The sequence below is a fragment of the Filicampus tigris genome, chromosome 22 (assembly GCF_054856515.1).
Source record: "Filicampus tigris isolate MCC_2025a chromosome 22, RoL_Ftig_1.0, whole genome shotgun sequence".
NCBI lineage: Eukaryota > Metazoa > Chordata > Actinopteri > Syngnathiformes > Syngnathidae > Filicampus > Filicampus tigris.
Window position 1 is genome coordinate 6,463,388 of NC_141238.1, and position 12,851 is coordinate 6,476,238.

A 12,851-nucleotide genomic window follows, 5' to 3' on the forward strand; every position below is an offset into this window, starting at 1 on the left:
CGGTCCGGGCCAGCAGCTCTGTCAGCACATTAACGCGCTGCATCCGAACCCCACCATCCGCACTTGGGAGCTTCTATTATTTACCGGCTCGGTTTGGCTGAAGAAATGCCCCGGGGAGCACCTAATCTTTTTGGACTATCTATCCAATTAACGCAGCCTAATCCTTCCTCCACAAATTGTTCTGGGCCAGCGGCCAAGCGACCCGTCGGGTACCTGGGTTAAAACAGCAGCCATTTCAAATCGCTCTGGCCGCAGTTCAAAGGTAAGACACAACCGCGCGTGGATTTTACCGGATAGGAAAATAAAAGAAACCTCCTGCTTGTCATAAACATGCTTTACCCGTCTTACAAGCTGTTACGCGCTTCATGCAAATATGCACGGATACGTGCGGCGGGGCGGCGGATCGCCATTCGCGACGAGCTCTCGAGCGCGTTCCGAGACTTCGAGTGTTATGTTTGACAGGACGGCTGAGTGACTACAGCTGTTCCTCCCGCCTGCCGCCGCCACTGCTCCTGCGGCACTCAGCCGCGGCGGCTGCGAAGCTGCTATTTATACCGGATGAAACCGGTCCTCCGGGCTCGGAAACCAAACAGTTTCAAGTGAACGCGCGGGCGCCAGCTACCGCTGCTCTCTGCTGCACATCAAGTGTCCTCATGGTCGCCTTGCGCACGGTAAACATTCCGTCCCGTCGCCGCGATAATATACCCGTGCCGATCGTTTTCGTCGTCGTAATGTCCACGTGCACGTGTGGATCCGCTGAGCGAGAACTTGATGCAGGCCACCGTGAAAAAGTAGGCTACATACCGAGGCTCGAGGACGGACAGAAAGAAGAGACTAAAATAGTCGTTTCGCTCAAGCTAATCTTGAGATGATAATCTTTGCAAAAACATATGTGTGTGTAAACAACACACTGGCGGACGACTCTGATTACTCATTCTGCCCGCAGAAAATGCTCACATCCAAAGAGGCCAGTTCCTCTGTGTGAAGTGGCCGACCGAAGCATCATTTTGTGGTCGGCCGGCCTGAATATAGGACTTGTTGTAATTGCGGCGGTGGCTCCAGGCCCGGTGGCACCAGAGCCATCTGGCTGAGGCTCCGATTCGGAGTGGTTGCCTGGTCAGGCTTGCCCAAGTGCGGGATGGCGGCCAAAGCTCATCTCCATTGTAAAGAGAAAGCACCAGAGCGGGATTTTTCACCTCATGTTTGGGCAAACACGATATGCCGGTGAACATTTTAACAAGCCGTTCGGCGACAGCGACAAGTGGAAATAATGGCCGACCCGTGACGACACGAGCAAAGTCCAACAGAAACAGGCTTTGGATACCGGTACTGTAGATGTTAAAAAAAAAAAAAAAAAAACATATTTGATAGGGCTCAAAACATGAGAAAAAAAATAACATTGCATAACAGCACACCAGGCTCATCGGGGTGCTGTCAAATCAGCCAGTTTAATGACAAAAAACAAATTTTGATCAGAGCTAAAGTCAAACCAAACCAAGACGGGTTGAGGGGGTCGGGAAATGTATTAGTCGAGGCTAGGGATGCCACGATTAAGCGAAAATCGATTTTAAACCGATTAATCGATTCGATTAATCGAAAATAGAGTTGATTAAATCCATCTGCAAAATGACGTCTTGAAACGTTTTGTCATTCCAGATGCATAGCACATTTCGAATGTGTAGCAATTTTTTTTTTTAAAATCGAATGGAAAACCGGGAACTGAAAATCGAATCGAATCGGGGCTTGAGTCAATCGTTACATCCCTAGCCGAGGCATTCTGCATTCCCGGTTTTATGACAAAAGTTTCATTGCAGTCAAAGTGCCCCGAAAGGAAAGCAGCCCCTGGCACCCTAAAGCTGTGTCTGTGAATCGGATTTATTTGCCCTGTAACAAGATGAACCTCTCTGTCGTATTAGGTGTTGAGGCAGCTCCCGGCAGCCAACTTCCCTCACTGATTAAAACAGGCCTTAAAGAGGGTCAGCGGAAAGGGTTTACGGCTTGTCTTGGGGTATGTATGCGTCTGAATTAGCTCTGTGTGGTCCAAAGTGGTAAATCGTCACCTGTGGAAACCAAAGACGGGGGTGGCGGGGGGTTGGGGGGTGACTAATCTGTACAGAAAATTACAAGAATCAGACAAGGATCTGCTTATGTAATCCGTCTGCTTCTTTTCAATTGTGCTCTGAAAATAAGAGGGGAAAAAAGGTCGAGCCATAGTCCGGGCCAGCATCGGAAATTAACTTTTCGTGCACCTGCCACCGAGGCCGGGGGAAATCTTTCACACTGTGAAGGAGAGCGTCTACATTTGATCTCCGAGTGTGGCCCAACAAGAAAATCAACGTTGTAATCCATAATAACAACACTACTTTTTTTTTTTTTTTTGGCTCAACACTGTTCTGCTACATCCAATAAGTTTGTCGCGAAGCACCTTGATGACTTCTCAAAGTGCCGTAAAGCACTAGCTGAATAAGCAAGAATTGATCCTGTTTCATTACAGCCTGGTCTAAGTGACTATCCACCGCCTCATTGATGCACTTCTTTACCCAGCCAGTCTTAATTAGGCACTTGAAGTGCAATAAAAGTTCTCTTTTATTGAATTCTGATGTTTGGCGTGATAAAGGTTCCACGCTACAAAGCAGAAACACTCCTCAGTCCCATTTACTTTTATGTGGACCAAACAGATACAGCGAGCAGTAAAACAAGCCCAATAAACAGCAAGGTGAGCAATTAATCAACACGTTTGATTAATAAGTGACGGGGAGGGACGGCGCACGGTTTCCGAGCAATTCCCGCTTTTGCGGCGAATCGTACTTTGGCCGGCGCTGCGATTTGCCTCGCGGCCAGACCAGCGCTGCCACTGAGCCGAGCGGGCGGCTCGCTGGAGGTTTTGGCAGCGACGTGCGGGGACTCCAAAGGGCTGACTAAAGCAGCGCCACAGAGAACAACATGTCATAACGACTCTGCCTTGCGGTGTGCTGTTTTGCTGCGGACTGCGCGCCACGTCGCACCGAGCGGCAACAGCTGATATTTAACGGAAAACATACAACTGGTCTCCTTCATTGGAAAGACGCACATGCACAAACAAAAGACACGTGCGGCGGCCCGGTCCTTCGGAGGGCTGGGAAGAAAGCCAAGGTGTTCTTTTCGCGCTCGGAGTCCACAAAGCTTCTGACGGGAAAGCAAAGCAAAAGGCCACAAGACAATCACAAGGCGAGTCGCAGACAGCTGGCTGATCGGCAGCTCACAGGACAGGACTTAGCGGCATGCAAGTCGGCGAGTATCAGTTTCGACAACAGCTCCGGCGGGCCGAACGGAAAAAGAAACCCGTCGGGACCGAAAAAGCTGGATCCAAAGACGAAACTTTCTCCAAAACTGTCGAGACGCTTTACCAAGTTGGCCATATTACAGACTTTGGTCATTTTACTCCCTACATTGACAAACTGTACTTTTTGCTCCTCACGTTGTCAAAATAGGCTAGTTACTTTTTCAAGCTTCACAGATGATGACATGATGTTGAAAAGCACGTATAGAGAGACAAAAAGTCAACTGTGGTTGACCTTTTAGACTGCGATCAAGCCTGAACCAAGGAGCATTAACAATGTGATTGTGCAACGTAAACAAATATTGTTGTAGTTAGCATTTGGTTACTCAGTTCACAATGTTAGCATAGCTAGCTTATTTTTTTCTTCTTCTCACTACAAGCACTATAAATGTTAGTAAAATGGTGAAGCTATGTTGGGAACAAATTGTTTTGATGGCATAAAAGCCTGCGCCAACGCTAGCTAGCTTTTTTTTGCTTCTCGGTACAAGCACTATGAAAGTTAGCAAAACAGTGAAAATACGTTTGGAACACATACGCTTGATGGCATAAAAGCCTGAGCTAACGCTAGTTAGCTTTCTTCTTCTAAGTCCAAGCACTGTGAAAGTTAGTAAAACAGCGAAAATATGTTGGGAACACATTGTTTTGGATAGCATAAAAGCCAGAGCTAACGCTAGCTAGCTTTTTCTTCCCTTCTCAGTACAAGCACTGTAAAAGTGAGTAAAACAGCGAAAATATGTCAGGAACACATTGTTTTGATGGCATAAATGTCTGAGCTAACGCTGGCTAGCTTTCTTTTCTTCTTCTCACTCCAAGCACTAGGAAAGTTAGAAAAACAATGAAAATATGCTGGGGACTTTTTACCAGTCTTTGTAGTATCTGTACTTCTACTTAAGTACAGCGTGTGGATACCTTTGCCATCAAGTTTGTGTGTTTTGCCTGTAAACAACTCACCATTTACTAAATGCAGATTAACAGTGATGCCAGAAAATGGAGGTTTGAGAAGAGTGGTCAAACTCAACCACTGGATGGCTTGCGGTCGTAACGGGTTGGAGGAATCATCTACAACACAGTTTGTCCAATATGCGGCTTTATGAGCATAATCTCATCACTAATAGTTTTCGGTTTAGCCTGGTAAGTAGGGAGCAAAATCGACCCCGAGATGGCTTAGGAACGAAACATTCATTTCCTGTCCCAGCATGACTATATTATTCAGTGTCAAAGTGCAAGACCTTTGAACGTTCTCGCGCAGCCACCGAGAAGTATGCAGGCGGAAAGCTGTTTTGTTTGTGTGCGGGAAATTGGTGTTATGACTTTGCTCTATCTGTCGACATTCGACAACATTCCTCTGGCTGTGAATGAAACGCTTCGCTATCAAAGAGCGACTTTGCATGCGCGCATAATCGGTGACAAAAGCACCATCAAGGTTGTCCGGGGATTGCTCTGCATTCGGGGCGGATTTTTCATCTTGCTTTTGGGCAAGAAACCTCCGCTTGGAGGGCATTTCTTTGTCGTCAACCTGCCAGGCCACTCGGTGCTATTCAGCGCTACTCGTAGACAAGGGCAGAGTCATAAAACCGCAACTGTTTGACAATGAGTGCCATTGCTGGCGAATAAGGCGGCAGTCACACCATCTGCATCCAATTTGGCTTCTCCATCATTACGGCGATAGCGCCAAAATTATGCAACACGCACACGCACAATTACCTCAATGTCAATTTTGAAGAGGGCGGAACGACACGAGCCGAGCGCGAGCTCCGAGTTAGCGATTATTCTTGCTTCATTCCGCGCCGCGGCCGCATGTTCAAATCGACTTTCAACGCTGATAAGTGGGGTGAAGTTGAGGCCAAAGCCCCAACGAGCCAAATATCCTAAAAGGGGACTTGTTGTGACATGAGATGACAAGCACATGGCCGAGCCGTTAAATCAAAATCGGACGTGAAGACGAATTAAGATTCCTCCGATTACGTAACCGCAATCCCCTTTTCCTCTCCAGCTTTGTGTCACCCGAAAGACGATTCATGATATTGACAAACAACAAAATGCATTGTGCAGATTGTTTTGGCCGTTGCTTGCTTGGCTGACAATCTCATTATTCTTTGCCTGTGACGTTACTCTTGCTCACTGCCAGTTCTTAAAAACCACGGAAAACTCATAAAGTGTCACATGAGGTTTCGAGGGGGGGGTGGGGCGGGGGTGGGGGGGATGAAGTCATCTTTGCCACCTCTGATCAGCTGATCGTCACTCTCCTTGAGCCTCGATTTAACATAACAGTCTATTTAAATACATGGTTTCACGTGTCGGAACGCTGCTACTGTTGGAGCTGCAAACTGCTGCAAGGCAGACAAGCAACGTTTGGAATATTTATTATTCCAAACAGAAGTTAACATTTTGCAATATGCAGATTGCTATTTTTATGCTACTGTAAATTGAGCAGAAATCAACAAAAATATGTTCCCGGCAGACCCACTAGTTGAAACACGACATTCTGATAAATATTGCGTTTGTGGAATATAAGTTAGGCAGCAAAATGCACTCGTTTTTCGCCATTTGCGGGGGCGGCCATTTTGTCTTCTGTCGACTGAGAATGACATCACAACTGCTCACAACGACCAATCACGGCAGACCTATTATCTGAATCTGAGTCGTGATTGGTCGTTGTGAGCAGTTGTGATGTCATTTTCAGTCGACAGAAATTACAAAATGGCCGCCCCCTGAGATGGCTAAAAACGAGTGGATAACATTTATTCCGCAAACGCAATATTTATCAGAATGCCTTCTTTCAACTAGTGGGCTTGCATAGAACATATTCTTGAGAAAAATTGTTGTTGACTTTCGCCGCTTTAAGAAAAGTGTGCCCCAATCGCCAACCATATTATTGTGACAGCATAACCGTTCAATTTAATTAAGAAGAGGGAGGGAGTGAGTTAGTTTTCCATACCTGACAATTTTGGTACCCGCCTTGTTGACCTGCATGTCCACCATGCACCCTGAAGTGACGTAGGAAGCCAGGTTGATCTCTGAGAACTCTGCCTGGGAAAGAAAAACAAGTTGTTGTTTTTTAAACATGCTATAACACCACATAGTGCTAAGGCTTTCAATTATTACAGGTTACGACATGTAGCGCTCTTATTAGACATTTTAATTAATCAAACCAGACAGAGTTTGCGCTTGACTTCATTTTGCATATTATTTGGACACACACACACACACACACACACACACACACACACACACACACACAAAAAAGGTCAGCGGGACAAATGAGCATGTGACGGGAGGCAAATGAGGTTGTTCTCAGTCTGCGACCTCCCAGACTCCAGAGAAAGACTTTGGACTGGCTTCATTAAGACTTCAAACAACAGTTGACACAATCACGCAACACTTGCTGAACGGTCGGCTGAGACCACACGCCACCAAAAGTTTTAAATGATCGCGTCTGGGCGGTAGGACTTTAACTTTGCGCTATTAGAATGATAAGTTGTTCCAAAGTAGCTAAATATTTTAGGTCACATTCAAGACACATTTGCCCTTTAATTAGGGCTGAATGATTTTGAAAAAATAATCCAATTACGATTTTTTTTGCCCCCTCAAAATTGCCACTGCGCTTTAACATGGAATTATTTTTTTCAAAGTCGTCCACCCGTGTTCAAACAAACGCAAGCAATATATTAATCTGTCCAAAGATATTAAAAACTGGATCTATTATACATAAATGTTGATATATGTATATATATATTAGGGCTGTCAAAATTAAAGTATTAACTATGGAGATTAATTTCAATTTCATAACGCACAAAAAAAAATAACTCAGTTAACTCAGTTTTATTTACTTCCTGTAGCAGCCGTCAAAGATGGACTCTTATGTAGTTTTATTTTAAAAAGTTGCTTGACGGCTCATTGGAGAAATCCAAAATAATTTGCACACTTTGCACAGCCAAATTCAAATACCATATTAGTTGCACGTCTTTGGTGCATCGTTCAACTGTTGTATTTGACATGAAAAGAATCGTATTCAACGATCAAAGAAAGTTATTAGAACAGTCTGTGAATAGAAATACTTTACATTTTTTCCACGTTAATTCCAAGATTTTACTCAAGTAAATATCGGTTCCAAGCTTTGTAAAAAATTGTAGTTGAAAAATGCGATTAATCGTGATCAATTATGGAAAATTTTTGCGATTAATTAGTTTTAAAAAATTACTCGCTTGACAGCACTAATATATATATACAAACATATATAAAAATAAATATTGCTTTTCATCTATTTCAGCGATGTTCAATGACAGGCAGAACAATTACATGCTCTTCCACTAGATGGCAGAGGGTGCATTTAATCTGCGTATGTTTGCGTTCATACGACAGATTCATTTTGTGTTCGACAAAGCAAGCCCATTAAATTTGAGAGGAAACTGAGAGAAGATCAGTATTTCAATAGTACTTTTTGTGACTGTTTTTATTTTTTTGGGGGGAGGGGGTGGTGCGGCATGAGATTTTTCAAACGTAAAATAGGCGCCTTGACTCGATAAAGGCCGGCGTCTCTCGTCGATTAGCGTGTGGAGACAAACATGGCAATGGATGCAAATCCTCCAGTCGACCCGTTGCTCAACTCAATCAGCCAATAAGTCCATTCCTATCAGCCGCGTTCTCATACGGCGACCATCGTTTGAGGCGTTAAGCCTGCTTTGTATGAGCTTTCATCGACGGCAACAAAAAGGAAAAATATCCTCAGCGCTGTGAGTCATCGGTGAAAGGAAGGTGCCAATGACATAAAAGTGAAAGAGAAACAACACCCACTCCTTTCATTTCAATGCGTTTCACTCGCAGAGGGAAGAGCAAGGGGGCGGGTAAATGCCGGCGTCTTATTTGAGGGACAATGAGATGTCGGTCACACTCGATTTGCTTCAAGGACACGACGCACTTGTCGCTTTCTTTTGATGCCCACCTCAGAAAATAGGACATGCGTGCGCTCAGAGTCTGATGACCTCACAAATGCCCTCCTCCGTCTTTACACGGCGCCAAGCAAATCCCCACCAGAGAGTGGGCAAAATATTGGCAAAAGCCACACAAACATGGCGCGTGATTGGCTGAGCGCAGCGACGGCAGCTACACGAATGGATGAAGCGGCTGCTGCCGGGGCCCGAAAACGAGGGTGGGAGGCTTTTGGCAGCGTCATGGCAACGCATTCAAACACCCGTCCCGGAGCAGCTTTTGCCCTGGGAAAGGAAAACAGGAAGTGATACACGGGACAACTGGCTCCAGGGTTAATTCTTCTCCACTGTTGACCTGCATTGCAGACTGAATGAAGTTTTGGGCCTGAATGCCAGGAGGAAAAAGATTCATAGAAGACCCCTGGCACTCAAAGTGAAATTTTGGTGCCGTCTTATACATCATTAAAAAGTAAGTCATTCATTTTAAGGGAAACGTAAGGAGTTTTTGAAGCGATATTAAATTGTTTCGGGATCACCGTTTGTCAAAAGACAAGGTCCCACCGAGATTTGAACTCGGATCGCTGGATTCAGAGTCCAGAGTGCTAACCATTACACCATGGAACCGCATATACATTGCGATGCGTGACTCAACATAGAAAGTTATGCTAGCTATGCCAAACCAGTCACGGCTTGTGATTCAGTCTGGATGCAAAAGGGGGCGCTAAAGTTGGCCAGTGCCAAAGCGGAAAGCTGTTCCAATCACAAACACAATGCTTTCAATGTGTAACCGGTGATAGTTTTCCCATGTTTGTGTTGCCACTCGATAACTTAAAAAGAAAATCTCTCATTTTTCTTAGTCGTGGCTGCTTGATTCCTGACAATAAAAATGCGGAAAAGATTTTGTCCAAAGGGAAAGTTGCAATTGTAAACACGACACGGCTGCTTTCCACCTGTGGATGTTAAGAGAGTGACTCAACGTGCCGTCACAACAAAATTCCCGATAAGCTTAGCCGAACCGCAAGCTGTGGCGCTTCTGATAGCGCTTAAGCACTGTCGACCTTTGATCACAGCTGACACTAATAGCTGCTACTTGGCTCGAAAATGAAATACTCAATTGTGGCGTTTGCATGCACGGCTTGGCAAATTATTTTGTCGGGGCGAGTTGAGCCAAGCGCCCGCGAGGTGCCATGACTGAAGCGGAAAGGAGTGTGGACAATGCTGAGGTCATTGGCCCGCTGTGTGGTCCTCCCCCTTTCTCAAGGCGAACCACACATGGTCCGACAGACCTGAACAACTACACCCCCTTGTCCTTCTACAAACAAACCTCTTTCATTTTGACTCTCCAAATGTATACACTGCAGCGGGCTAAGATTTTTTTTTTTTTTTTTGTGTGCGTGTTTTGGATAATAATCGAAGTGGGATTGCAGATAATATTGCAGATTAAATCACAATGATACGGAGCACCCCAAAAAAATGGGTGGTTTTTCGATTCACTTTATTTTTATTGGATATACAAGTAAACTGAATCGCAAGTTTGGTCAACTTTAACGCTTCATTAAAGCAACGCTGTGTCATATGTCGTGTCATATTTTTTGTTGATTATGGCGGCGCCGTGTGGACAAAAGCGGAGGTGTTTTGACAAACGTCAACTACATTACCCGTGAGCGCCAGCATGTGGTGTCGTGAAATCCCGCGCTCTCGCTGGCCCGCAAGTTGGACTGAATGACATTTCTATTTCCAGTGGCTGCGTGAGAGATGAATAGCGATGAGGTAATGAATCTAATTTTGTTCAAACAATACTTTTGTTTTTTTGTTTGTTTTGGGGCTTCTGTCATGACACCAGTAATAGCGCGTAGACGTTCGAATCGACTTCCGTCCTTATAGCGAAAGGAGGAAGTGAGGCTGCCGTAAAGCAATTCCGTTTTGGTTTTTTTTTGGCGTGTGTGTGCCAGGGTTGCTCCCATCCTCCTCAAAGTTGCTTAGTGCCAGTAAAAACGATATAGACCCCCTCGGGGCATGACAAAAGTCCCATACAACTACTTGTAAGTCAATGTTTCATCAAAAGAGTTGTGAACTTTTTTTTCTATTAAGGTCGAATTCTTGCCCAGTGCTGCTTTAAGCTGCACAGGCGGCACCGATGAAGGCTAACCGGCATGTTAGCGTTGACTTGGCGGGCAGCTGGGAAACAGTCGAGCGGCCAACAAGATCTAAGTAGGTCACCTCGAGCTCTCGGGGGTGGGGGGGGGGGGTGGGGGGGGGGGGGGTGGGGGGGGGTTGGGGGTGACTCGTATGGTGCAACACCATTCTGATCCCCCTCACTCATGGACTTAAGGGGCCTAATTAACATTTTCATAGAGGCTCAATAGCGGTGACAAGCCAGCATCAGAAAAATCTCTCGCGTCTCACAGCACACGGAGACGCGAGCACAACAGTAGAGCGTCGAGCAAACAGGCTGTAAAGTCCCCACTCTATGTGGTCCCTTTTTTTCTTTCGCCCATAAAAAAAAAAAAAAACAACAACACTCCGTTTCAAAGAGCGCCGCGGTCTCAACAATGGCTTGCAGATGTACAGCCAAATGCTTATTGGAGGTAAATTGCACGTTATCTACGCGCTGAAAGCATGCTACGTCTCGACGCATTGGTGTGCGCAGGTATGAGTGATAACGGCTGCCTGCCGGAAATAAGTCTTGCGGACTTATGTATACTAAAACATAGGGACGATAAAAGACAGACAGAGTGTCGATGCTAATTGCTGTCTATGGATTTCCCATAATAGGTTAGCATCAGCTAGCTAGCTAAAGACTCAGCGATGTGGTGGGCTTGTATGCACAAGTCGTTATCTTCGTTTTATGTCTAGTTTGACAGTGAACTCGAACCAAGAGTGGCGCCAAACAGCTTGACGTATATTTCCCGGGCCTAGCTAGCAAACCGCCGCTTGTTGTGAAGCGAGTCGAGTCAGTGCAGGCTAGGCTATGTCCGTCACACCACGTGCTGTTTCTGTACATACCTGTTCCACGCGGATCTCACACTCCCCATTCAGCTTCTTGCCGCGGAAGTACTTGGCCCTGCAAAAAGAAACACGCGTTCAGACTAACCAAACAATTGTCATCGCAATCACACAAAAAACAGCTGCGTAAACGGATGCCTCAGGTACGAGCCTGGAAAAAAACGTGACCGCGAGTCATGGCCACCCCAAAATAGCCTTTTGTTTACTTGACAGGAGGAGATGTTTAAACAGACCTTCGGAAAAAACACCTTGCAAGCTCATATTTTCCACGAGTACAGAACGATGAGGGTATGAGGCCGCCAGTAAACAGAATTCCCTGGCATACTAATGCGATTAATCATCACTGAAGGTGTTTAACGTGGACAATGCTTTGGATTGTTTTTTAGTGCGCAGAAGGAACTGAGTGGGAGATTTTTCTTCCCCAAAAAAAAAAAAATGTCCAATGCTTTTGCGTTTATAACCATGCTTTGTCCCAGTCCTCAATGCTGAACTCTCACCCCCGGCAGCCGTGGGAGCGCCAACAATCTGTCAAAGGCTCCAGGCTATAAAGCCCTGCGTATACGGCCCGGCATCTCCGCTACATGTTGGAGGCCTTCGGTCACTGGGACAAGCAGTTTGGGATTTGTCCCTCGACCTGTTCACACCAGAACACGCTTTCCCTTACAACGTTTCCCGCCCTTGTTCATTCTCCTAAATCCCCCTTTACATTCGTTATCCTTCATTACGGTCGCCGAGGGGCGACCTCGTCCGTACGATCTCCCAGCTGTTGCGACTTAAATGTTTGAGGTCTCATTTGCTGCGATTTTGGAAGCCGTGAATCTTCCGACACGACTGACCTACATAGTGCGCCCGCGCAACCCCCCCCGCCCACCCCCCGCCCGGCGCTAATTTACGAGGCGCTCGGTATGCTCGTGTTCGCATATGTAAACTTTGGGCTCAGGGCAGAGGCCCGGAATTTCCTTCTCTCCCGTGCCCACGCCCGCTATGTAAACCTCCTCGGCTATTTATTTGCACCAGGAGGATACTTATTGTGTACGAGTCAAGTTGAATAAAACTCACAGTCATCAACAGTCGGCGGTATTTCTTTCACGAAGGAGATCTGTGGTTTACATGTGCTGGCGCAAGGACTGCGTGGAGGAAATTGGACAAAATATCGGCTGCAGAGATCAATCCTATGTAGCCTGTCTATTTTTGAGCCACTGTATGTCAATTCAATTTAAGACTGCAACATATCAAATATTTTTAGTGGAGTTGGGAGAGTACTGATATCAGGTATCAGGTACTCATGAAGGACGCAGATACCACCCACCGAGACTTAATGGGGAAATCAACCCAAACATATTTTTTCAAGAATAGGTTCCCAGCAGGCCCACGAGTTGAAACTTGACATTCTGATTAACATTGCATTTTGAAAACAAGAATTAATTCACCTGTTTTTAGCCATCTCGGGGGGCGGCCATTTTGTCACTTCTGTTGACTGAAAATGACATCACAACTACTCAGAGCTCAGGTAACAACCAATCATGGCTCAGCTTCAGAAAACAGGTCAGCCGTGATTGGTCGTTACCTGAGCAACTGTGACGTCATTTTCAGGCGAC

The 12,851-nt window shown here is 45.8% G+C and overlaps 1 protein-coding gene and 1 non-coding gene across 5 annotated transcripts in view; both read right to left on the reverse strand.

Annotated features, from left to right (window-relative positions):
* Positions 1–12,851, reverse strand: part of syn3 (synapsin III) — a 191,458-nt gene that overhangs the window by 79,010 nt on the left and 99,597 nt on the right. For all 4 annotated transcript variants that reach the window (XM_086021828.1, XM_086021827.1, XM_086021831.1 and 1 more), the window contains 2 exons: positions 11,254–11,311; positions 6,258–6,349 (listed from right to left, as the gene is read on the reverse strand). In XM_086021828.1, coding sequence (XP_085877954.1) covers positions 6,258–6,349; positions 11,254–11,311 — 150 coding nt within the window. The remainder of the gene's footprint in view (positions 1–6,257; positions 6,350–11,253; positions 11,312–12,851) is intronic.
* Positions 8,800–8,871, reverse strand: trnaq-cug (transfer RNA glutamine (anticodon CUG)). Its single transcript has one exon. It is a non-coding gene; the product is annotated as a tRNA-Gln (tRNA).